Below are 27,280 nucleotides of genomic sequence, written 5' to 3' on the forward strand. Positions count from 1 at the left end.
TAAAAACTTTTAAAACATCCTCTGTGTGTGGCTGAAATTCCAGGTCCTCTGTCTGGTTCATTACACGTAGAATTAAAAAAAAAGTCACTTAAACTGAAGCTTTATGACAACATGAAGTAAGCCAAAAATAATTAAAAAAGCAATGCATCATGCCCTGATCTGAAGAAATGAGCGGATGAGCAATCAGGTCATCAAAATCCATCACTGTGGAAAGGGTTAAAAAACATTTCTAATGGTTTTGGACAGTGAAACAAATGGAGAAAGTATAGAACAGTGGTGTATCGGTCCAGGGGTGTCCCGCTGACCAAAATGACTTCAGTAGCATATCCAAGTGAACACAAAATAACCACAAAACACCCAAGGCCTCCATTGCCTCAGGTAATGTTTGTGTTAATGATTTAAGGACAACAACAAAACTGGGCTGAAACTGCAGGCATTGGAGATTGCCAAGCTGAATACAAGTGATCTAAAAGAAAGCAAAGGCCCATCTATCTCGCATTTGCCAAAAGGCATTGTAATGATCTCCAAGACTTGTAAGAAAATATTTTGTGGACTGACAAGACAAAACTGGACCCTTTTTTTTAAGTGCACATCCTGTTAGCCTACATCTGTCAGGACTTTGATTATGTAGTGTTAGGTTCCTGGGGATCCAGCAGTTCTGCTCAGGTTTGCACCCTTTAGTATTGTTTATTACCTGTAGATTCTTATTTCTGTCACTAGTTAGTTTTCTGTTCATTATGATGTTAGTAGTTTATTTGTGTTTCTGTCTTTTCCCAATTTTCCTGCTGGCCTGTCCTCAGTTTAGTTCCCTTAGGTTATTCTTTCATGTCTGGTCATTCATCATGTGTCCCTGTTAGATTCTGGTCTCCTCCTGCCCCTGCCAGTTCCTTGTCCTCTTGCCCCGTCCCCTTGCCTATTCAGGCTACGTTCACACTGCAGGTCTTGATGCTTAATTCTGATTCTTTGCTGAAATCAGATTTTTTATTTTTTATTTTTTTGAGGTGGCCGTTCGTACTACTGTTGAATTCCACCGTCATCGTTCTGCTGTCTGAATGTTTCAGGACCTCAAAGTGTCCCGCATGCACGGATAACAGGAGGAGATGTCACACAATAGCGTGCTATTTATGGAAGTATTGATGAATTGTTAATGGAAGTGTTCAATACATTTTTGTTATAAGAGTCAAAAATAATAAAATACGCGGATACTGGCCGACATCTCTCCTTGTTATTCTTAGAAAGCTGTTGAGGAATAGGAAATGATAATATTAAGACCACATCATACGGCAAGATGAAGTAAGGTAGGAAGAAAGCAGCACAGCTATTAATAACTGTCTTTTATGGAGCGCTAACTGCTACTGCTGTGTGTGGATTTGCCGTGAGAGCCAAGAGAGATTAAAAAAAAAAGTGACATAACTGTTAAGACTGTGGACACTTTGAAAAAAAATCTGATACGTCTCCAAATTAGAAGCACGTATTGAAGTGGCACAGATTGGCTTAATTGAAGTATTTCTTTAAAAAGCAAAAGCCATCAAATTTCCTCCACATCAATGCGAAAGACTCATTGGCCCACGGGGGGGCATCTTATAGGGGGAAAAGTTGAGACAATTCCAAGGGCCGCTTACTGACAGGAGAGCCACAAGCAGTTATTAGTTTTAGGGGCAGTCGGTTTTAGATGTAAAGCCAGGTTGTTGTTTTTTTTTCACCCCTTAATAACAGAAATCAACTCAAACCTGCGTTTTGTATTTACTCTGGTTATCTTTGATATCAAAATTTTTTTGATCATGCAAAGAGACTTAGGTGTGACAAAAAAGCAAATACAGAATGAAGCTGTCACAAGGCAAACATGGTTTTACATGTTAGTGTCAGGAAAATAACTGGCTTTCCCAAAAAGGCTAAACACATTTGAACTTAAAGAATTGTACTTATATTGTATATTTGGTGGTTAATACAGTATATTAACCGCCAAATATACGAAAAATCAGTCCAGGGGCCATTTGCGACTGATCCCCAACTGCAACTCAAGAATGATTTAGCCAACTCGCACAGGTGGTTGATGCAGATGGAGACCTTATTTATCTTTAATTATTAAATTATTCTAAAATTATTAAAGACAACTTCAAATCTTTTTATAATTAGAAATGTTAGGTTCAACACAACAAATCCTTCTTTTAATAACCAATATTCTTTAGATTCTCTTTAATTTCAAAGGAACCCAGCTGGCATTCGACTGACATTAAATGACACATGTATCCAATGCGTTTTACTGAAATGCAGACTTTGATGCACAAAAATCTTCGGCAAACATCAAGCGTTTTTAAAGAAAGGTTGACTAAACTGTTGAGTATAGTCAAAAGCTTTTTTTTATTTTTATTCCTTTTAGTTTGTTTTCAAATAGAGCTCAAAAGAAAAAATATATGGCCCTACAGCAATTTTTACTTGACAATTTTGGCCCACGTGACTAAAGGTTTTGGACACCCCTGTGTTAAACGAATAATGTGATTGCAAAAAAAAATAAAAAATAGAAGAAAGAAAGAAAGAAAGAAAGAAAGAAAGAAAGAAAGAAAGAAAGAAAGAAAGAAAGAAAGAAAGAAAGAAAAAGAGGTTTATTTGAACGTGGACGACATGAAGAAATTAAGCAATTCTATTTGATGGTAGTTGGGATACCCTTGAATCAAATTCTCATTAGGGTCCCATACAACCTTGAAACGTCTCTGAGGTTCAGAATAAATGTGTATTTATTTGATAAATTAATTTGTGCTAATCGACAGAGGAAAAGAGAAATGTCCTAACTGTCATTGAACACACCACATACATCACAGAACGGTGTTGGTGGTATGCCTATGTCCTCGACGTTGACTTGCAGACAGCTTTGAAACCCCAAATGACTGTGGTTTACCTTGCGGAGCATAAACATTGCTGTTATTCCACAGTTGTTAATAACACGTTCAAAAACTCCGCTGATTACTTTCGTGAATATGAGCTGTGAACTCCTTTTCCACTGAAATTTGACTGCAGCCTGCAAGACTAAAAACGGGGCTCGTGAACGAACAGCCGCTCCGCGAGGCTCTAGCTAGGCTATCTACCTGCGCGAGGTCGCTGCTGCGTACGCGTTGCTAACACACAGCCTCCCGTAAACTGCCACAGACATGATTGACCTGCCAGCGGCTGGCGGACTAGTGCTTCCTCTGGCTCGACGTTAGCCCGGCGCGTGAGGCTGTTTGGAGCGGCGCGAGAAACGAGAGAGAGAGAGAGGCTTGCCCCTCACTCAACGCGAGCTGCGGGTAGTCTTGACAACAGCTTCCTCCTGTCGCCGACCCAAGTTCCTCCTCCGCCAGCGGATGAGGTAGTGCAGCGGGTTGTGCTGTCTCTAAAATCCACCTCGGCGGTGGGGTGCACGTCTACCACCGGAGTGAACCGCCAGGAAATCCCGCTGTACATGTTTCGCCAAGAAGTCGGTGTGACGTCTTTTATCCCATCGTGTTCGTATCTTTTCCAGCCCGAGAAGAGGAATATGTCCCGGTACAACATCTACAGCCTGCTGGACTGGATCTACGGCGGCGTGGACCCGAAGTTTGAGGGCAACGGGGGGCCCGAGTGCGCCGCCTTCCTCGCCCCCCAGCAGCGCGCCGCCGAGAGCCTGGCCATCATCCTCCTCTCCCTGCTGGAGGTCGGCGTCGCCCTGAGGAGGATCAACGTGTCCCGGGAGTTCCGGGCGGTGGGCAGGGACGGCGCCAGGGCGAAGGAGGACAGTCTGGTCAAGAACCTGTTGCTGGTGGCGCTTTGCATGACTTTTGGAGTGGAGGTCGGGTTCAAGTTCGCCACCAAGACCGTGATCTATCTGCTGAACCCCTGCCATGTGGTCACCATGATTCAGGTAGGCGTGAGCTGAGAACGTCGGTGAAGGCTGTTACATTTTTAGGTGGCTTATAGGTTCATTTTAAAAGGAAGAGTCATTGAACTGTCGGTATAGCCCTAGCTGAGCAGGATCAGGTTTAATTACTTCCTGGATAGAGAGGTTCCTCAAAACGTCCAGTCCATTTGAGCAATTACATAACTTGAAACTCAAGCATCCAGCAGTGGATTTTTTTTGTTGTTGTTGTTATATTGCATGACTTTGTCTCTGCTATACTTCCTTACCTATTCTTGTATGTATGTATGTATGTATGTATTTATTCATCTGTCAGTGATCAGATCCAACTTTTCTCTATTCGATCGGGCCTCCACGGCAGGATCCGCAGCCCGGTTTCTTTCTCTTTTACGCGCCATCATCCTTGGGAATGAATGGGGAAAGGGCAGGTCAGACCTCCAGAGAAAACTTCAAATCGCTTACCGGGCCGGAGAAACCCTGATCTGGGCATTTCCGCTTGAATTAGCGTTCTCCATCCTTTTTACATAAAACTCTACTGGCATATAAAGATGAACGTGTATGTAGGTATAAGTTTATTCAATAAAGGTGAAATGACAGTTCCATTATTTCCATATACATCACAGTCTATGATTACAACAAAAAAAAACTGTAAATAATAAGTGTGTAGTGCTTGCGTGTCCTGTTACTTTTTTCTTTCTTTTCTGTACATCCTAAGCCGGCGTCTTCCTCAAAGGTTATTGTCACCATGGTGACACATGGTGACAATAAAGGATTCTTGATTGTTGGTCGGTACCAACCAGGGAAGGCGTGATCGGTGCTTTTATGATAAGAAGTGGCTTATAAGTCCGTGTTTTAAGGCTTTTGCAATCCGGAACTACCCAGTCACTTCTTTTGGATACAAGGAGTCAGACACCCCCCCGACCTGTAAACGTCTAAAACATTTTAGTTGTACTGTTGCTCCAGGTGCGTGCCAAGAAGGTCTTTGGTTTGTATCTCAGGGTTGAATCCTGGGATCTTTCAGCACAAAGTTTTCACATTCTCCCTGCCCATGCGTGGGTTCTTCCTTCCAGCCCCGTGCTCTGAATGCTGGGATGCCGTGACGACTCAAGCCCTTGACAGGTCCAACCAGAACCGGGCGCGATCAGCTTGAAACCAATGTTATTACCAAGAAGGCATTTATTACAGGCATACGGACATCCTCTGAGAAGCGGTGCAGGAAGGAGTCATTTTTTCCGCAGCTTTGATTAGTGTAGGTCTGTTCAGTTGTTGCGCTTTTCTTTTTCCTCTCCACATCCTGTTTTTTTTTTTTTCTCTCATGTATCCTGATCACATGTTGCAGGTCTTGGCAAGAGGTCACAGCAGAGAGGGATGAGTAATGCTGTGTGTGTGTGGTGGCAGTGCAGTAAGCGGAGCCCGCTGATGATTTACAGAGTATGTGATGGAAAATTGACACTTGGTGGAAAAGCGCCACCAGTGAATGATGCACGGGGTTATAGGGTAGCGGCATGGGCGATCATGGGGGGGGGGGGGGGTTTAGTGCCCACCCTCAGAGCCCACCCTCAGAGCCCACCCTCAGAGCCAGACATGCCCGCCCTGCACTGGAAGCCGGGTTATGTTTGTTTTTTTACCTCCGGAGTGGCTGACTTTCTGTGCTTCCTATCTTTGATTTGTCAATCGTACAATTCAACCAATCAAATCAATGACTCAAGGCAGCGTGCTGGCCAATTGCAGCTAGAGAGGGGCGGTTTACAGAGTAGTACATTCGTAGGCTACAGATATTATGACTCATTTCCAAACAAATGCAAGAAGTGATAACGAAGCAAATGAGAGCGAGCAGGAAGCAGCGGCATTCATTTCTGTTTGGAACATCAACACTACCATAGCTAACACCATAGTGTTAGCTATGGTAGCTACACTGCAAAAATGGAAGTAAAAATAAGTCAAATTTTCTTGAAATGACTGTATTTGTCCTTGATTTGAGCACGTAAATAAGATGATTTGCCAATGGAGTGAGATTTTTGCACTTAAAATAGGAACAACTCATGTCCATCATCTTATTTAGAGGGCAGAATATCTCATTATCTTATTTTAGGGGTCAAAATACTCATTCCATTGGCAGATCATCTTATTTACCTGCTCAAATCCAGGACAAACACACTCATTTCAAGAAAATTTGACTTGTTTTTACTTCAATTTTTGCAGTGTAGGAGCAGAACCGAGCAGAGACTGAGCCAAGTGGAAGAAACTTGTTACCTGCAGGCAAAAGGGAGCACTGCTTTGTTCTGATCCTTGTGCCCCTTAGCTGCTGTAGTTACCTCTCCTAGTATGAATTTTTACTTCAGTCAGATTCAAGCCTGACATCAGTACTTGTTTATCAGAGCTTATGCTTTGAGTTGATTAAATGGACGCAGCACTACGCTACGGGTTGCCAGATCTCACAGGTAGTTTCCAGCTGAAACACAACGTAAAACTTGCCCAACTAAAAAGCAAAAACTGTCCAAATCTCAACCTCTTTTGGACTCGTGTTGAAAGTGTAGAACTATTAAACACATAATAAAGTACACGCCATTAGCACACGACCGCACTGAAGCAAAGAAGAAGAAAAAGCGTCCCCACAAAATGTGGCAATCAGGCAACCAAATAACACACAAGATCACTTTAACAATCACCTTTAGCAACCAGAAAGTTTTTTTTTTTTTTTTTATCAGAAGCCTCCCAACATGAGTTTTTTTAAATCTAACTATAAAATTCCTATAGATCAATCTAACATTTTTCTTTAACTTAAAATTGTTTCATGGCAGCGTGTGAATCAGTAGAACTCACCCTCATTTGGGGCGTTTATAACATTGACCAATATAATTTCATAGTGGCACTTGATTAACCAGAGACAATATTCATTGATGTTACCAGATCCAACAGATTCTTCTCATTTCAAAAATAAATTAACTAGTACAATGGAGTTTTATTAAGTTGTGGAAGTTTTTAGTTTTCTGCCACACAATGACAACTATTTTTTATATATGTTATTAATTATTTCTAAAAGCCCGCTGAATTTTTACAACCCTCTCATAAGCTAATTCTTTCAGCTCGATGTGTTTTTAAAAAAGCTCAATTGTGTGGAAACCCGCCCAATCTGGCAGCACTGACTATACTATTATGATTTTTTTTTTTTTTTACTTTTGGATTTTATTGAGATTTAGTTTTTGTTCAGCACTTTAGGAGTTGTCACAGAGCCACTGTTCAGCCTAAAGCTTATAAAATGTTTCTTGAAAAAGTGCCCCTCCCCCCTAATAAAATGAAATGACCCCCACCCCCTTTAATTTGTTTGTACAGCTGGGTCTGGGTAGCGGACAGTAGGGTTGAGTTGTGTTTCACATTTGAAACCGGTCCACACAGAGCTGTTGCTGTGGGAGGACCGGCTCCAGGTTTTAATTTATAACCGGCAGTAAGAACAGAGACTTGCTGGAGCTTGTTATCGGAGAAATGGGTGGAGGAGGATCTGTGTAACTCTTTGCCTGGGGGGCTGGGTGGGGGTTATTGGTAGATTTGGCAGCGCATAGGTTGGTGGTCTTCAGAAAAGGACAAGAGGAGGGAGATCAAACGTGAAAAAATCTTTAACAGGATGTGCTGTGGCACTTCTCTGGTGGACTTTTTCTTTTGTTTCTTACCTCTAGACTGGCTAGTATCGGTTCCTTGAGTTGTTTCCCCCCCATACGATCCTCAGCTCCTTATGGGTGTGGCTGGTCCACTTAAAGCCCTGTCTGATCTTTTCCCGTCACAAATGAAAACATCTCCTAACTTGTTCAGCTCCTCCTGTGTCCTCTGGGCTGAGGGTGGTAGTGAGTCTTGAATGTTGAGTGTTTGAGAAGATATTTGATACACTCAGAAATGCCGTTTCTTGTCACGTTTGGGAAGGTTTGCAAAGTGTAGAGTTTTAAGAGCTCTGTGAACTGAGTTTTGCAGTCCTTAAGAGCTAAATAGAAGACATAAATGGCTAAAGTTGTCCTACAATGCCTGGCAGTAGTATTCGTGCACCTTGAACTTTTGATGCATTTTGGCACTTCACAACAACAAACATTTACCTTTTTATTTCTAAATTAAGATTTTTGTTGTGAAACAGAGGTAAAGTATTGCATTATTCATAAGGGAAGTAAGATAAAAAAATAAAATAAAATTGGTGCGATTGTAATAAGCTCCCCCTGGGCCAATACTTGGCTGCAGCTTGGAAAGTCTTTTTGGGTATGTCTCTAGCAGCTTTGCATATCTGGAGGCTGGAACTTCTTCCCCCTCTATCTTCTTTGCATAACGGCTCAAGATCGGTCAGATCGGATGGAGGACATCTGTGAACATCAAGTTTCAGGTCCTGCCACAGATTCAGTTGGATGTACGTCTGGACTTTGATGTGACCGATCTAAAGCCTGGTTTATGCTTGATGCATCCGCAAGGTTCGCTGCCAAAAGTTTCCACTCCGCGCACCTTGGAGGGTGGATGAGCAAGCACTCCTTCTGGCGGAGGTTTGTAAATATAGACATCTTTATAATTTGGCCCAAAAAAGATCACAGTGATCAACAAGTTTTTAACAAATCCGAGACAGAAATCGCGGTCCCTTTTTGATGAATGTAAGAGGTTTAAATGTTGGAAACAACTGTGTTTTCTACATCTATGTGTAGCGGGGTGTAGTACGCTTGGTGTAGGAGCGCAACGCTGCCCCCTAGAGTATAGGAGAACATTGCTACTTCGGAGGAATAGCCACACAGAGCGTAAATGCTGCAGACGTGGTGTCCGCACGTTGGATCTCCGCGTGGCGTGTTCGTGCGTCAATCATCAAACAACCGTAACGCATGACGCGCTCTACCGTAGAATGGGGGTGTCCGGCCGTTCAGCTGAAGCTCTGGTTGTATGTTCTGGGTTGCTGCTCTGCTGCGAGTTTAAACCTCTGACCCAGTCTCAAGTCTTTTGCGAGGTGCCGCACAATTGTCGAGTCTTGAGCCGTCAGCCTATTATCTATTATCTACTCTGACCAGTTTCCATGTCCCTGCTGAAGAAATGCCTCCCCGCAGAATGTTTCTGCCGCTACCATATTTGACAGTCGGGGTTGTATATTTGGGGCAATGTGCGCACACAGATTTTTGCATGAACACCAAAGTAAAAGTTCGGTCTCATCTGACCGTAGCGCGTTCTTCCTGCGCGCCATGACATGGTTTCAGGGCTTCAACAGCTTTCTTGCTACTCTTCCATAAAGTTCAGCTTTGTAGCGTGCCTGGCTAATAGCTGTCCTGTCATCAGATTGTTCCACCAAAGCTGTGGATCTTTCCAGCTCCTCCAGAGTCACCATGTGCCTCTTGGCAGCTTCTGCATCCTCCCGTCCTGGACGTTTAGGCGGCCGGCCATGTTGTGGCCAGATTTGCAGTCGTTCCCTTTTCAGGTGACGAATTGAACGGAGCTCTGTGATATGCTCAAAGCTTGGGAAGTCGTTTCTCACAACTTCATCCCTGATCAGCCTGGTGCTCATTGGGCGCTGAATCCTTCACAATCAGCTGGGTTTAAACCAGTGGACTCTATTTCTAATGACTAGATTTGACCAAAGTTTGTTGTTTACTGAGTGCCTGCGTCAGCTGTAGCACGGATCCACTGCAGCAAGAACAGGCGAGCGAGCATATCTCAGATATGAGGTGGTGAGAGGTGAGAGGCCCCCTCCCCCTCCCCCCCCCATGCCACCCACCAGGGTGAGCTCACCGTCCAATAAATGACACGCGGATCCGTAACATTGACGTCTGGTATGTGCTTCGTCAGATGGCACATTAGCAGTCACTCTGAGATCACATGCCGGCTTATCAGTGAACTGTCACACATTTTCACTGAAGTGCACTTGATGTGGGCGGAGCTTCCTAAACCTAGGCGTTAGGATCAGGCGCCTAATGAGGCATGTTGGGTTTTTGACTGTGAGCTAAGTGTCAAATTTTGCAGTGCAGCGTGAAAGTCGGCCCTTCTCTCCATTCCCACCTGTTATGCGCGGAGAGTTTGAGATGCCACGTTCACAGGTGGCTCTTTCATAGGTTGAATTGCCGGCGGCTATCAACCCGTTCAGGTGTAAAGGTTAAAGAGGTGTGTGTTCTCTAGCTAACTTGAATTACTTTTGCATGGTGTTGTGCATTACACGTCCGCTCCATGAAGATCACAGCGTTTCCTGGGTGAGCCCGACAGAATCCATGTCAGCTGCTGGGAAATACACTTTATTGGCAAAAGTACACATCCATATAATGGAAATCGGGTGTTCCAATCACATCCGTTTTTGATTCCTGTTCATGAATTGATTCAAAATGTAAAAACCCATAAACACATCAACCCAACTGGATATAGTGTGATAGACACTTCTGAGTTTAATTTAGAAAAACAAATTGATAAGATTAGGTTTGGCAACATGTGTCCTGATGCAGAAATTGGAATATAGTAATTCCTTCATTTTCTATTGAATTCAAACACCTCATAGACAACAGAAAATCGGTGTTGGCCAGGAAATGCGCGATGGCCGCGTCTCTGCATATATATCTGAGTTTAGAAAAAGGCTTTAAAGGGCGTGCGTTTAAATTAAAGGCTTGCCAATCTGAGTAAAAACGTCACCAAGTTGTGTGCAGCAAGTATTCTCTATCAGCTGTCAGCCCCCCTGTTAAATCCAGCCATGTTTACGGTATCAGCCGGAGCGTTAGCAGCTATCTGAATGGATTGTTGACTCACTAGTTCAGATAACGCTAGATGGGCCTCGCTTTATGACTCTGCTTGCAGAAAGGAAGAAAGAAAAAGCACTTATCAACATTTCGATACGCCAATCTATAAACTGATAATCACTGGTAAACAACATTACACTCCACTGCCTAGCAGCAGGGGGAAAGAATAAGTGTTCCCCCCCCCCCCCTTTGAATTGATATTTGGCAGCAAAGGAGTTGCTACAGCAAAGGTAGCATAAAGAAATCGGCAAAAAGTCAACTATGCTGAGAAATACTGCAGCTCAGGTCACCTTTAAGTACTCCGAGAGAGTGTGTTAGTCTCATTGCAGCTCGTTCTTACTTGGAACTTCTACGCAGTGGTTTTCACTTTAATTCGGGTCACGACTCAGATGGCGAGCAGCAAGAAAAAAAAAGGGCGGATGGCGGTGTTGTGTTTCAGTCTGCTGCACCTTCAGATGAGATTGCATTTTAGTTTCAGAAGGAAGAAGAAAAAAAAAAAAAACCTTGTTTGTTTTCAACAGTGCAGCCGCAGCCTGCTGCTTGATTCGACTATCATAAATGGATTCGTGCAACTTAATGTCTTCTCAGAGCCTTATTATATATTATTGCTGCAGGGGATGAGCAAGCTGGTTGAGATGGGGATGAGAGCTCTTGTGTCCTGTGCTCATTTCCTCTCACTGGAGATCTTTTTCTGATCCCTGTTTTCCCCAGTCTTAAAAGAGAACCATGCAGCCTCCGTTTTAGATTACTGTACAGGCGTGATCAGATGCGTATTATTTCAAAACTTTTTTTCATTAGATTAAAAAAAAAAAACGACAAATACTATTAATCAGTATTGATATTACTATATAATGTTATACAAACACTACTGCTTTGTCTTATCTGGCAGTTGCAGAGCGAACGAAACAACAACTTGTTAAAACAACTATGACTAGCTAGCCTTGTGAGACCATCCTGATCTGGCGAGCTTTCATGGTTTCACTCGCAGATCAGTCTGGCTACTTTCCGTTAAAGAAAATTTGGAGCAGTTCATCAAACGAACGTCCAATCAGCGTTGGCTTTGAGGCAGGTTGAGGTGTGACGCAACGAGAAGCGCGACAGTTCTGTCTAAAGAACATGGCGGCTTCAGCCGATAAAACTAGCGTTAGCGTGGCTATCGAGCAAGTTTTATCGGAATTACAGAGTATTTCTTCACTGAAAGAAGAGCAAAACGCTGCTCTGGAGGCTTTTCTCAGAGGAAAAGGTGTTTTTGCTCTTCTCCCGACTGGTTTCGGCAAGAGCTTGTGGTTGTGTTTTCGTCGTCGCTGTTAGTACGTCATATGCTTCGTTGATCTGATTGGTTTATTTGGCCCGTCTATCACCAACATAGGCTAATCAGCTAACCAGTATTTTCGCCCCTTCCCAAAATTACTTCAATGGAAGGTTTCCAGATGGATATACGGAGCAAATCCATCTGGCGGAGTCAGGTTAATGACTAGCGGTTAGTGGTAGCAAGCTAGTAGCGTTAGCGGCTAACGGAGCATCAGGGAGCTCATTTAAACGGAATCATAGTTACTTGTAGTTTCACATTTTTGGTGTAACGAGTGGATCGGGAAACACAAACGTTAAGGTCCTGCAGTGTTTAAACCCTCAAGGAACTAAAGTTTTTTTTTTTGTTTTTGTTTTTTAAAAACAACCCAAAAACAAATTAGCATCTAGCTCAAAAGAGGATAAGACTAGTTACCACTAGCTTCATTTTGGCCTCAGAACACAGTAAAAACACATGAGAAATATCATTACCCAAATAGTTTCATCTCAAACTAACTTTCCTTACTCCTGCCAAACCTCCCACTGTGATGCTCCTCACCAGGGTGGTCCTACAAATGAGTTAGCCCTACGCTGTGAAAGAAAGGGCTGTAATTGTGTGTCATGCATTGAACATTCATATTTATCTCGTGGCTGTGAGGCATGACAATCCTTTCCCCGTAAATGTTTCCTAAAATACAATTGATGCTGTTCAAGATCTTTCTAGAGAGTTAGTTGCACATTGTCAGGCTCTATTCTGGTTTTAATTCTCGGGTTTAGCGTTTCGCAAACTTCTAAACATGTCGATTACAGCTTATTATTTTGTAACCAGTAACCCATGAATTCTTTAGGTTTTACTTTTCACCAAAACACTGCACTAATTGGCGTAGTGCCTGTTGGTGTATGCAACTCCCTCTGTGATTGACATGAAAATCTATTTGGGTTTACCTGCATGCTAGGACAGAGAAGGCCTTGCCACTGCTAGGGCAAGGATTGTGCAAATATGCAGTTTATTACATGCAGCTGCATGTGTTTTTTTTTTTTTTTGTTTTTGTTTTTCAGTTGATGAGATCTTACATAAGTTAAACACTTCCTTCCTTTCTAGGACCTAAAAACTCAGTTGCTAGAACCAAATTAACCAATTTAGCCTGCCTCTCGTCCAAACTAACTAGATGCTGCTTCTACCAAAAAGTATCGAATAGTTACAAACCTTGTATTTTCTCCTTTGGGATCAGCCTAACAAGGCGTCACATGGTGCTTTCAGGTTGTTCTTTTTTTTTTTATCTATCTCCAAAGAACACCTTTAGATTCAGACTGTTGTCATGGAAACACAGAGTTTACAGGTTCTTCAAGCTTCACTAAAACCTGCCTGTGTGACGTCGTCTTCCCTTTGACGCTGAGCTTAGAACACGCGTGCAGACGTCGTCGCATCCAGACCCAGTCGAGAGACGGCGGTACCACAAAGTGGTCCTCTTTATGTTGTACCTTTTTTTTTTTTTTTTTTTTTTTTTTTTTTTTTTTTTACACGTGGCTGTTTCAAGTGTAAAACTAGCTTTAACGGGGTGAAAGGTGACTATAAAGTGTTCCTCAACTTACAGGCCAATTCAGTACATAACAGAGATGGGTCCACCCCTTTGTGCAAGATGAGTCGTTAACCCCTTACTTTCATCCATGATGCAGCAAGCTCTGGGATCATTTTCGAAACACATTCACTTTTTTTTGCTTTTGCATGACCAAATACTGGAATAAATTTAAGGTATTACACAAGACGCATCATGTCAAACCCTCTTACTGTTACTTTTATTAGGGCTTCTGATGTTTACAGCTATGTACACCAGTCCTGGGCATGTGTTAGTCTACATCTTAGACTTTTCCTTCCTTTGCCGTTCTTTTTTCTCTTCAGTTTTGCTCGTTTTTGCAGACAGATTTCTTCCCATGTGAAATGGAGACGACCTTTTACATTACTTTTCATACTAGTTATTTGTCAATTCCCTGAAACATCCCTGAACCCACTTCGAGGATCTTTTCGTACCTTCTTTTGTAAGCGACAATCTGTTTTTGTTTCACTTTCTAGTGGGAGTGAATATTTGTCTTTTATTGTCTAACAGGAAATGGGTCACTTACAGTTATTATGACATAATCTGTCATATTTGGTAAGCATCAACAAACTGCAGAAAAACAATCAATAGAAATGGCATGTAAAATCAAATCTGAAACGTTTAAACTGAATTCTGCAATACATTAAATAGGAATTAATCAGTTAATCAGCGCACTAGAACTTGCTAATCATTTTATTGACTGCTTGGACAAACTTTCACCGTATATAGATCTTTGGAACCAAGATCAGAAACCTCAGGGGTGACCATGGGGATATTTTCTCATAAGGATAGACGAGCTGGACCATATCACAGTCTTTTTGGCCAGATCTGTTACTGTTATTCTCACACACACACACACACACACACACACACACACATACACACACACACACAGAAATGATGCTGAAAAAGAAGTGGTACCTATTTTCATACGCCGTAACTTCATATAGTTACGGCGTATGCCAATAACATTAAGTAGTGGAGCTGTGCCACGAAAAGTAAAACACATAATGATTGGATTTATTCATGTTTTTAAATATATTTTATATTCAATCATGTTTTTCAGGGTGGCAAATGATTCATTTGCAGGTCAGAATTAGAAAAACTGTAACGCGCGGGTTCCAAATGGGGTCTAAATTGAAGAAGGGGGTGAACTGACCTAATTACACCCCAGCGGCTACAGCCACACAAACCTAAGGCAGCTAGCATCAAAGTAGGTCATTAGATCGCCCGTAGAACATCAATAATTGCCATCAGTGTGCGCCATTTTATTGGTAAATATTCCACATCTCTTTGCACTACAGTAACAGGTTGCTGATGCATCACTGGAAACGAGACGGCAGCTGTTCTCAGTCATTTCTTTAACGTCTCGTGGAATCTCTCATTCAGCTTTCCCAGGAGTGGAAGGTGTAAAGCAGCGGCGGCAGTCATTATCTCATTGGCAGGGCTGAAGCCAGGATCCACAAAGCAGTAGCTGCAGACTTGTTTTAATAGACCCGGCACGCAAAACACACAGGAACGCTGCTGCGAGACTGCAAATATTGTCACTAACCGGGCCGCTCTTCAGCTGCTTTGCACCAAGACCCCAGCCTTCGTCTACACGCCGGTCGCCAAGTTAAATGTTTAGGGAAGGATTTTAAAATGCAATCAGAGTAAGGGAAGTGATGGAGGCTGATCCATGTCACGCACTTAATTCTTAATTCTTTAAGTGACACCTTTCCTGCTGGTCTATGCTTTAAGGTGCTTCATAAAATAGAAAAGGGGACTAGATGTGAGAAGCTGGCTTTAAACAGAATGCCATCTACCAGCTGCTGTTGCCGTGATCAGCGTGTAAAATAGATTCCAGGTTGTTTTACCTTGCAGATAAAGACATACAGTAGTAGCCCTTCACTAACAGCCAGTGTAAAGTTTTGCACTTCTTATCTCTGTTTCAGGGTTTTTTGTTTTTTAATTGATGCGAGGCTGATCCCCAAGGCAATGACCTCTTCAACATCTTGGCTCCTACTAAATGTGTGCAAACGCTTTTTACTGTCAGCCTCGTGAACAGGAAGCTCTTAACGCATTCGAGCCGTTCCCAATGACCATCTGAGTTTAATGTAACATCGTGTGGTTGTCATCTCACATTGTGGTTTCTCCCACAGATCTTCCTGCTGGCCTGCCCACCGTGTAAAACAGCGATGGTTGTATTTAGGTGAGTGGATTTTACCCTCTTCCTTCCGGTCCGCAGGGCAGCAATCATCCCAGTCTGTGCCAAAGTTTCTTGCGTCGTGTCATCCCACTTGCGCCATTAACGGGGGACCTCTAGCCATCTTCGTTATCCCTGATTGTTATGAGCCAAAGGCGTTGCTGGAGTGTTTTGGATCCCTTCAGAGATTTATTGTAATGCTTTCCTTTGGTTGTAGTCTCTCCTCTAAACCTCCTCTAGTCAGGGAGGTTAATTATTCATGGGAAGGTTTCGCCGGCGGGAAGACGGCGTAGAATTTACTTCTAAATAAATCCTAGCAGGGTCACTCTGTTACTCAGCACGGTGAGTGGTTAGAAGGGACTGCAAGCCAATGTGACTATGTCCACTTCACATGGGGGATATTGCCCCATAAAAAATCTCAGGTGCTGAAAAAATAGATGTGGAGATTTTATTTCCTTTCCATAAAGGTTGTTGAAGACGAGGCGGACCGGTGACAGCGGCCCCTCCGCTGTAAACACGGGGCAAGCTTTTGTGTCTGAGCTGTTCTTTATGTTCAGTGTGCCTCATTTTGAACAACTGCTTCATCGTAAAACGCAGCTGAACACTTTGAAGGCTTAGCTTTGCAGAACTGGCATGGAGGTCTCTGCAACAGTGCTAATGTAAGGAATCGTCGTGGTTAGATGAAATATGTCAGGATGAGTTGAACTAATGAAAACATTAGTTTTAGCCTGTTGGCTAAAACTAATGTTTTCATCTATAGTGGCATGTTTGTTATGCATGTAGTACTGAAATGTACAGAATGTCCTACAACTAACAGAGGGATTCAATTCCCCTTTAGAACAGGGGTCACCAACATGATGCCTGCAGGCACCAGGTAGCCCCCCAAGGACCATATGTGGGACCCTCAAGCCTGTTAAAAAAATGGCACAACCCTCCAGTGAGATGCATTTAAAATGCTATTTTATTCAGTTGCTCTTTCTTTTAATCATACTTGTATTTACATAGATTAAAAATGACAAAAGCATTAAAAATATATTCATATTACGTAAAGTTATGGTGATGTTGGACTCTTGCTCAAAGGTCAGTACAGGTAGCCCTTTGTATGACAAAGTACTGATGAAATGAAGTAGATCTCAGTTTTAAAAAGGGTGGTGACCCCTGTTTTAGAGGATTTTATGCACTTAAACAAACACACGAGTGCCAAATTGTGGGGTATAATTATAGATGGCATTCAAAAGACCCTCACCTACCGCAACTTTCCTGGCTTTGTCTCTACCAGCTTTACACGTCAGGAGACAGAAGGTTTCGCTCATTCTCTTCAAAATAGCTCAAGCTCAATTATACTGCATCGGTTTTTCTCGCCACTGATTCCTAACAGGGTTTAGGTTCGGACTCTCCCCGGGCTCACACTGAATACGTCGCAGATACGGCTGCTGCGCCGCAAGAACCCCAGATCATTAATAATCAATGTGTCCCCTCACATCAGCCACGCGCAGTAGCGGGTCCGGTTACCGAGGCTGTGCAACGCTGCAAAAAGTTCCACAAGAAGGAAGTTTGACCGGACGCCGCAGCGGTCCCCGGATCGAGCGGCTGAATTTCACGAGCCAAACAGGAAGCTTCCGCCGCTAGACAGGTTAAAGGTCCGGTGAATCGCCACACCAACTTGCGCTAACTTGACTTGTGTAAACTAAACGTCGACACAGAAACACGGGGAAGCAGAGGGGCGTTTGGGGGATGAATTGGGATAACACCTAAAAAAATTCAAACCAATTTATGAGGGATAGCAACAGAAAGAACCTCATGAACTTCTCTTCATGCCAGCGCTGTTTCCATGGGGGGTGGTAAGGCAAACTGGTTTACGGCAAACTGGTTTACACCGTCATAGCCAGTGTAAACCTCGGGTTAGACCGCACCACCCTGACTCGTGCAGATCTCAGAGCCCTAAACGCAGCGTCTCCCATAAAGGCCGGATTTGTTGAGTCCACGACTAATGGTTGCCATGACAACATATTCTCCCATCCGAGCTGTGAATCTCTACAGCTCCTCCAGAGTCCCTTTGGGCCCCTTTGCTGAATCTTTGGTTGATGCTGCTCTTGCTTGGCCTCTGTTTATTTGTTTAGTTGGTAGTTTTGCACTTGAACAAGCGGATTTATTACATTACACACGTGAAGGGATGCTATTTACTAATTAGGTGAAGGTAATATATGCCTTCACCTACGGAGCAGATTTAGGGGTAGCAGATTAAATGGGGTTGCGTACAAATCTACAGCACACTTTTGCTGCGTAGTGTTGTTGTTTTTTTATCACATAACATCCTTTAAAATAAACTTGAAGTGAAAGAATTAGAGTTGCTTTGCAAGGCGCTGTGCAAAGAACGGCTTCCGCAGAGAAAAGAATGGCTCCTGCATTCGTATAGATGCGGCGTGCGGAGGAAGCAGATTGATGGCATACCTGTGAATAAAGGGCTACATTGTTGGCGTGTCGGACTGCGTCCCCTTGGGATTTAAACCATCGATCTTCGAATACCCAAAGAGGTTGACTTGGCAAACTACTGTACCTCTCCGGGGCGACATCTGTCTCCCAGGATCGTTTCAGGCAACGGCTGCATTTACATGCACAGCTCGGTCCCTGCCCTTATTCTAAGCAAGGAGCAAATGCCATGTCACAGAGCAGTCGGTGTAATGCCCTGGGCCCCCTTCACAGCCATCACTATACAGGACTGTCTCAGAAAATTATAATATTGTGATAAAGTTCTTTATTTTCTGTAATGCAATTAAAAAACATGAAATGTTATACATTCTGGATTCATTACAAATCAACTGAAATATCGCAAGCCTTTTACTGTTTTAATATCACTGATTATGGCGTACAGCTAAAGAAAACTCAAAAATCCTATCTCAAAATATTACAATATTTCCTCAGACCAAGTAAAAAAAAAATTATAACAGCAAAACAAAATCAAACATTTGAAAATGTCCATTAATGCACTCAGTACTTGGTTGGGAATCCTTTTGCACAGATTACTGCATCAATGCGGCGTGGCATGGAGGCAATCAGCCTGTGGCATTGCTGAGGTGTTATGGATGCCCAGGATGCTTCAATAGCGGCCTTTAGCTCATTTGCATTGTTGGCTCTGGTGTCTTTCAGCTTCTTCTTCACAATACCCCACAAATTCTCTATGGGGTTCAGGTCAGGGGAATTGGCAGGCCAATCAAGAACAATAATGCCATGGTCAGTACACCAGTTACTGTGAGAATCTCATGTCGTCTCTTAACCACTACCATACTTGTGATTTAGTTTACTGAACCAAGCTGAGTGTTTTTCAAGGCTTAGGAAACCCTGCAGTGTTTCGAGTTAATTAGACGATTCAAGTGATTAGTTGAATAGCCTACTAGTATACTTTTTCACGATATTCTAATATTTTGAGATAGGATATTTGGGTTTCTTAAGCTGTAAGCCATATTCAGCGATATTAAAACAATAAAAGACTTGCGATATTTCAGTTGATTTGTAATGAATCCAGAATGTATGACATTTCATGTTTTTTAATTGCATTACAGAAAATAAAGAACTTTATCACAATATTAAAATTTTCTGAGACAGTCCTGTATGTTCTCAGAGATTTCGCATTCACCTGTTCGGTTTCATTTCTTTAGGAATGGAACAAGTGAAATAAAGTTAAAGAATCTCCCTCGAGTTCACGACGGGAAGGATTTGCACAGTATAATGAGTCTAGTGATGCATTAGTGGCCCGTTGTAGCCTTGACCTGCTGATAATTTGATATTTATGTTTCCCTTTTAAATAACTTAACAGCTCCTGACGTTGACCCTTTTTCCTGCAGCAACATCTTCCACACTGAAGATTGTTTTACTCTTTGAATGTTTTATCTGTGGAGGCAAATATTTGTGCAGCTAGCAGTACATTCAAACACGCCCACACACACACACACCGTACAGTAAAATAACGAGTCCCTAACAAGTTAGCTAAAAGTGCTAATAAGAAAGCGTTTTAGTGTTATTGTGAGCCGGTAGCGATCGGATCTGATCACTGAACAAAAAACAAGTTTGGTTGTTCCCAACCGGCCAGGACACGTTCAGGCCTGGACGAGCATCTCTTAGGGAACCATAGTCCCCACAGTGTCGGTGTACGCCGTGTCAGAGTCACCAAGGATAGCTCAGATGCGATATTTGCTAGGCTGTTCTATTCCACCCATCGTCCATACCTGCTCTGAGATAAAATGTTTGCCAGCAGCGTCATTGGGCAATGACCTCAACCTTTTCGGCACGGTGTTGGAGGGCCGATGATTTGGGCCCTTTGTGCACCGCAGTGAATATTTGTACATGCAGCGCCTCGGTTACAGTTTCAATAGGCTGTAAGTGCTGCGCAAAGCTACATAGCACCGTATAAACGTGGATTTATTCGCTCGTCGTAACAGAATAAAAGCCAGAGAGGTTTTTGTTCAGGAACACATTTTCAGAGTTTCGCTTCTGTCACAAATCCGCAGTTATTCTTTCTGCAGTTCTTCAGTGGAAGAAGATGGTGTATTTAAGCTAGAATGAAGTGAAGTGTTACTTTAAAAAAAAATTAACACCCCCCCATCCACCCCCTCCCAAAAAAAAAGAGAGGTCCGGAGGCTACTGAGAGTGACAGCCGGCTGCATTACAAGTGACAGTCCTGCCACGCTTCTGTTTTCCCAATGACCTTCGCTGTCACAACAGTTAGTTTGGCTCATTGGACAAAAAGAGCAGTTTGTGTGTCCAAGTGTCGGGGGGGCCCCTAGGATTCGACACAACCTTCTGGCCTTCAAGGCCGTTCAGGCCAGCGCCGACATGAAACGTAGTTCAGGGAAACCTTTCTCAGAAGAATCGGCGCTCTCTCCAAAGGCTGAAATACCGGCACACTAAGCGGAGAAGTTAGCGACGCTTCGTGGCTCCGGTACACCTGCGACTCTGGCCAATTTCTAAAAGTTTGTCTGAAATCCCGGGCTTCACGCAGGATAAATCTGTTCGGGGAAAAAAAAAACAACCCGCCTCATTTCACTCTCCGCTCCCAGTTCATCGGTTCTAAACGTAAATGTGAGCCTGACGGACAATAATCCAGTGAGATTAGCGTCCCTTCATTCACATTTTACTCTGCTTCTTTTTCAGACTGCACATCCACATGTTAAACGGAGCGTTGCTGGCCTTAATGTTCCCTGTGGTCAACACCCGGCTGGTAAGTAACCCCCCGCTCCTGAACGTTGCTTCCTGCCATGCAGACGTACAAATGGGTTTAATCACTGTAGGAGCTGTAGTGTCCGTCAAAATCACAAATACCAGCCACTGATTAGCAGAAAGTCAGGACGTGGTTTGAGAAGAAGAAAGAGTTCCTTAATTCCTCGCACAATTGGACTTCCGGGTGGTTTTAATTAAGAAGCAGCATCTTGGGAGGGGGCGGGGGGTGACAAATCAGATGTACGTCATGGTAAAATGCAGGTGTGCATGTAAAAGGAGAGCGAGATGATAAAATGCCACGCTGCTGTTTGCACCAACAGAGGAGAACATTTGAGTCATCGCTTTGTGTTGTCAACAAAAACAAGTGAAGGCGAGGCCCGAGGCATAGAAACTAGTCTTGGTTTGTTGTTCTGGGGGGTTGATGGGTTTCTAAAAACAACAATCGGAGTCATGAACACAGACTGGCATCAGATTGTTGTTTGGTGTCTCACGCTGTATTTTTTTAGGGAAATTTCTTTTTTTTTCATGTGAATATATGCCTGGGTTAAGCATGTCAACTTTCACTGATACCCGTCTTATTGTCACCTCTTACGTCTGTAATGTTCATTTACATTTAATTACTGTTTAAAGCTTTTGTTGTTCCTGTTTCCCCGGTTTCTAAATGCAACCCAAAAGAAAGCCTTGTTTCTTTTAGCTACCCTTCAAAATGGGAATAACCTGAGCACATACCAGATGAAGGCCTGGAGGTGTGGAACTCCAGGAGTCAGGGAGTGACTACAGGACCACGGCTGCCTGCCTCATATCTACTGTCAGAAAAATGATCTATAAAAAAAAAAAGTCCTAAAAACTACGATGAGTGATCAAAATTCGTTGGAATAAAATAAGAGCTAGCCATTCATTTTAGTGCGTCTGAGCCAGGGAGAGTGGAGCACATGAAGAAACATCAAATCCATAAGTGCGTTGATCAATATTCAAGGAGAACTAAAGCTCAGATGGGATCCGACGTGCAGCAGCAGCCCGAGCTTTCTTTCAGGTCCCGTCGCTTCAGCTAATGGGGGGCCGATCGCCTTTGGTTAAGCTAAGCTTCGACAGCTCCGAGCTTTGACACGTGCGACGCTAAAGCCGCTGCTTCAAACGTGTCGTTTTAGCTGCAGGTTCGCGATCAGACTCCCAAACAAGGAAGTACGACTTCTTCTGCATTTGGTTTAACCATAAAAGCCGTGATCGTATCTGATCCTGTCAGCGCTTCGGGAGCTTCGGTGAAGCAGCTACGTGGCTTATGATGCAGGTTTTTTCTTCTTCTTTTCAATAAGAAGTGTAGCTGTAATCTGACAAGCCCGCCATTAGCGTGACAGAGAGGTGTTGGCCTAATTTAAGACTGGTGTCTCTGTTTGTTCCTCAGCTCCCCTTTGAGAAGGAGATCTACTACATCCAACACTCCATGATGTACCTGGTGCCCGTTTACCTTCTGAGGAAAGGAGGTACGTGTTATTCGGGTGCTCTCTGATGCGAAGCGACGTTCTCCAAGTGGAGTCAGGATAACACCACACCATGGGTCCTTTTTATCTAATCTGTCATCTTTTTGTCAGTGCCTCTAGATGATGCTGCGGGGTGCTCTGTTGTTGTTTTGTGTTCACAGGTTTCAGCTCGCGTCACTGTCGTTTTTATCGTAAACAAGCCCCCCGATCACGGGTCGCGGACCCTTCGCGCCGTATCCGCCGTCTCTACAGTCTGTGGAAGACGAGAGCCTTCTCTATGTTTCTTATTGCTCTTATCCGTGACAACTGGAGGCTTTCGTTTACCCGGTTGTTATAGCAACAGGATGCAGAGCCTGTGCTGTTCGCGGGCGACGCATCAGGAACGGCCTTGTGTTTTCAACTTCTAGACGCGCCCCAACACTCCTTCCAGCTCTGCAGCTGAAACGGTAGAAGACGTGGCCGGACGACACGCGGTGCCTGGCAGAAGTATTCACACCCTTACGTCTCTATGCGTTCTCACATTAAACCCACCTAGATTCACAATTATTTGTGTTGATCTCTTAAAAAAAAACAGATAAAACCCAGTGGAGTCATTATATATCAAGTGTTTGTGGTGGTAGTAGCAGGGGGAAGTCTGGAGAACATGATCTGGTTTGTAGTACACTAATGAAAGCTCTTTAGGCCAGGAAGTAATTTAGGAAGTGGTTGTTTCGCCCACAACGCTGACAGACTAAGAGCAGAGAGCCGCTACCCGAGAGAAAACGGGACAAACTGGTTTGAGACAGCCACGCTGGTGCAGAGGCTCGTTCACCGGGGGGGGCCAGGGTCGCTGATCAAGACGCATTTCATGCACCTGCTCTCTGTTTAACCCGCAAACTGCGTGAGATTTTTCACCGAAGCGCTTCTGTCTGTCTGCAGGTGTGTACCGGCCCGAGCCTCTGGGGGACATGTGGTGGGCGCTGCTGGCCACCGGCATCCTGTTCCTCTACCACTTCATCTTCCTGCAGGTCCTCGGCCTGGTAAGACGGCGCCCCCTGCAGGCCGTCGGCCGCCATGGCGGCCCGCACGTCTGCAGGGGATTCATTTCAGCGGGGCAACCAGATGCAGCAAATAGCGGCAATCCAAAAGCAGATTTGGAGGCGGGTCCTAAAAGGAATTTGGTCATAAGTAATCATAGAAAGAGAAATTCGTTTTGAGATGTTTGCTGGTTTAATCCAGTTGGATCTGTACTAGAATGATAAAGATGAGGAGAGAAGGAGAGGAACAAAGCTGGTTGTCCGTAATAAACAGACACACATCAGACTTCTGCTCACAACCAGTCAGCGGAACAGAAATAAAAAAAGATCAACGACCGACCTGAAAGGATCTGGAAGGGGAAACCTTTTGGCTTTTGTTCAGCAAAGCCACATTATGGAGGACGGTTGCAGAATGATGCCCGCCAACACTTTAAGAAAGTAAAAATACATTTTAAATCAAATGAAATGAGAAAAAAGGAAGGAAAATGAATGAAAATAGAGGGAAAATGACTGAGCAGTTCCATCTATCCTCTTCTTCTCTCTTAAGCTATGAAGCCAACTGAGCAATAAGGGGGGGGGGGAGGAACTGAGCGAAATCTGCAGCGCTAACAAGATGTGAAATCATTTGGCACCCAAATGAGTTTCTGCAGTCTAATGATAAGTTACAGAGAAACTTCCAGGCAGTGAACTCATCACTCATTCCATTTGCGGCAAGGATTTTTGGAGCAGAAATCCAGAGGAAATTAATGATTCATAAAGATATGCACAGTTAAGTCGACCATGACATTCGCCAGAACTTCATCCAAGTGGATAATACTTTTCAAGTCGCCATTAGCATGAAAATTAGCCTCTCACGCCCAACTAATCTGCCCCCCCCATCCCCCCCCGCTCTCCTTCCAGGCGACGGAGGTCAACCTGAACAACATGCTGTGTCCGGCCGTGTCCGATCCCTTTTACGGGCCCTGGTACCGGGTGTGGGCCACGGGCCACCAGAACCTGCTGTCGCTCCTCCACGGAAAGCTGGTCACGCTCCTGACGCAGCACAGCGGCTCCGCCTGCAGGAGCCTGCTGGACACGCTCCGACTGCGCGGCAAGAAAGTCGACTAGACGTCCGGGCCCTTTGCTCTCAGCGCGGAGGTTTCCTTTTAAATCCCCGTTTTTAAAGGCTCTTTTAGGATGTTGACGTCTGCTCTGTTGAGACAAGGGGGCAGCCGGGGGGGCCTGTAAAGCCAGCTGCCATTCTTGTCGTCTCCACGCCCGCATGCACAATTTTTTGCATTTCAGAGCTGCTTGTTGCGAAGCTGGACACGCCGCGTTTGCCGGGAAACCGTTTTCACCCGGCTGCCTTTTTTTGTAAATGCAAACGTTTTTTTAAGGACTGAAAAATTGGAAGCGCGCGCCTGAATGTCGCCACCTGTCTGTGAGGAGTTGCTTTCAGCTCTCGGCCGTTTTAGTGGACGCTCCTGTTTTAGCGCGTAAAGCTGGTTTTATTCGTCTCGACGAGCTTTGAGGCAGGTCGCAAATGCGAGCTGTTTTTAAAAGCTACTGCTTGTTTTTAGCGTAAGGATGTGAATGTTCTCTTAATGTTTTTACAAATGGGGGGGTTGGTGTCATGTTCAGGATAGGAAATAACTTTTTGTAAGTGGCTTTCAGTCCCATTCCAGATAAACGGGAGGCTTGAGGAAGTATTATTCGCTGGAAGCTAAAGCAATCTATAAGGAATGATAGGGTTTGTAGTTTGGTCCTGTCTGTGTCGTTTTTATTGTGTTGTTTGACCAAATTCTTCACGTTTTAACCTCTAGGACATTAAGATAAAGAATGATTGCCAATATGGGGCAGATGCTGACAAAAATGAGTGTTGTAGGTGGAACTAAGGCGCCTTGCAAAAGCATTCATACCTGCGGATCCTCTCGTCCCTTCTTGGTACGTTACAACCTTCAAACCTTAATAGATTTTATTGGGATTTAAAGTTATGGACCAGCAGAAAGCTGTGTATAATTGTGAGAATTTCGTTTCGTTTTGTTGTTCAGACCTGACTAGGACTCCTTTATTCTAATGCCCTGAGTAAAATCTCATGGAACCAACTGCATACAAATGCTTTGTTAATCAGTTCTGAATAGAGATAGACTGATCTAGGTTTTTTAAGGCCGATGCCGATACAGATTATTTTCACATCAGTCTGAACGATACCTGAATTTGTGCGGCTGATTTTTATTTATTTTCAGGGGAGGGTAGGTTCTTGAAGCTGATATTGCTTTTTCTTCCTCCATTTACATGATAGAAATGACACGACGATTGCACAAGTCTCAAAACTTTTAAACCGGCCAAAGTTAACAATCCGAGTCACGACTCCTGTGGCAGCTCTTTGCTCCGCTTAATGTTAAGGAGGAGAAAAATTGCTGACCACCGCTTCGGTGTATGGACATTATTTTATGTAAAGTTAGATGCTGCGCGCAGTGATTGGTGCTTATTTTTATGTGGATGCACGATTCTCCATGGGAACCAGCACACGCACAGCGGTGGCAGCTCGCCAGCTGGAGATCAGACGTGGGTTCCCTCCCGCTCACAGTGAGACAGATGCAGCTAAATTAGACGGTTAAAACTACATTAAAAGTTGAACGTCCATATCTTTGTATGTTCTGCGCCGGTTTGTGGTTGTAACATGCCAAAATACGTGAACAATTGCAAGAGGTGTGAATAGTTTTGCCAGGCCCTGAACGTATCGAGACACTTGAAAGGATCCGTTGCTTGACCGTTAAGTATGCTTTCAAAACGTCCTGCACTCACTCCAACCTCAACAGTTCATGCAGAAAATGTGTACAAGGAAGGAGCTGGCGCCCCCTGTGGGTCACTTATTTATCGTAGGAAAAGGGTCACTCGTAGGGAGCCTATATTTCATTTCAAGTAGGAGGGACGTATGTTACTGTAGCATTTTTCTTTATTTCAGTATCAAGAAGGGAGAAGAGAAACTTTTGTACCTCTGTCAGTTCAAATATGTGTTGTGGCACCAATAAAAGGGATTTCCAGTGGCTGAAGTTTTCTGTGTGTATTTTTTTTTTCTGCGTTTAAACTCTGCAACGACTACAGGCCCATAAACTGAGCACAGAAAGCACGTTTCCCTCTGAACATTCATTGTGTTGTAAAGTAGACTGTCTGACAGTGAAACTAGGTTTGGTGCTGGAAATCCTCCATGTTACTCCAGTTTATCATGCAGCTAATGTATAGAGTTCAGAGAAAGAATAAACGATAAAAACTATTATTGATGTATCTTTTTCTCATTTTAAAAACTTATCGTAGAGATTCATGACACAAAGACTGATGTATTTCAAGCATTTATTTCTATAAAGTTCATTGCTTACAGCTGAAAAAAAGTTTAGTTTCTCCAAAATACAGATTAGACCAATAAAATAATTTTAATACAGAAATGTGATAATGTGCTGTATAGTAGACACTATGTATAGTATATACTATAGTGTATAGTATATGTATAGTATACACTGTATATATACAGTGCTAGTGTATAGTGTACGTAAGCTTGACCAAGTATAGTGTATACTATATATAGTATACTATACATAGTGTATACTATATATAGTATACTATACATAGTGTGCACTATATATAGTATACTATACATAGTGTACACTATAGTATACTATACAGTGTATAGTATACGCTTAGTGGTGTATGCACTGTATAGCATACATAGTGTATAGTATACACTGTGTGGTGTATACGCTGTATAGCATACATAGTGTATAGTATACACTGTGTGGTGTATACACTGTATAGCATACATATAGTGTATAGTTTACACTGTGTGGTGTATACAGTGTATAGCATACATAGTGTATAGTATACACTATGTGGTGTATACGCTGTATAGCATACATAGTGTATAGTATACACTGT

The 27,280-nt window shown here is 43.4% G+C and overlaps 1 protein-coding gene across 2 annotated transcripts; it reads left to right on the forward strand.

Moving 5' to 3' along the window:
- The first annotated feature begins 3,045 nt into the window (after positions 1-3,045).
- Positions 3,046-26,399, forward strand: LOC105932192 (transmembrane protein 164). Of its 2 annotated transcripts, XM_036143368.1 has the most exons (7): positions 3,046-3,343; positions 3,497-3,874; positions 15,617-15,666; positions 20,809-20,875; positions 22,277-22,355; positions 23,271-23,371; positions 24,269-26,399. In XM_036143368.1, the coding sequence occupies exons 2-7, from the start codon at positions 3,512-3,514 to the stop codon at positions 24,473-24,475; spliced, it is 867 nt and encodes a 288-aa protein (XP_035999261.1). In that variant the 5' UTR covers positions 3,046-3,343; positions 3,497-3,511; the 3' UTR covers positions 24,476-26,399. The 2 variants fall into 2 exon arrangements, with proteins under 2 accessions (XP_035999261.1, XP_012726685.1); XM_012871231.3 differs by having other exon boundaries at positions 3,046-3,874.
- Positions 26,400-27,280: the final 881 nt, after the last annotated feature.

Source organism: Fundulus heteroclitus, chromosome 11, assembly GCF_011125445.2.
Source record: "Fundulus heteroclitus isolate FHET01 chromosome 11, MU-UCD_Fhet_4.1, whole genome shotgun sequence".
In the NCBI taxonomy this organism is placed as follows: Eukaryota; Metazoa; Chordata; class Actinopteri; order Cyprinodontiformes; family Fundulidae; genus Fundulus; species Fundulus heteroclitus.

Excerpts from the sequence above, each read along its gene's own strand:
- LOC105932192 (XM_012871231.3), top strand. The coding sequence starts at position 3,437 with ATGTTTCGCCAAGAAGTCGGTGTGACGTCTTTTATCCCATCGTGTTCG. Across the intron at positions 3,875-15,616 it reads ATGTGGTCACCATGATTCAG|ATCTTCCTGCTGGCCTGCCC; the intron begins GTAGGCGTGAGC and ends TTTCTCCCACAG. Across the intron at positions 22,356-23,270 it reads TTACCTTCTGAGGAAAGGAG|GTGTGTACCGGCCCGAGCCT; the intron begins GTACGTGTTATT and ends GTCTGTCTGCAG.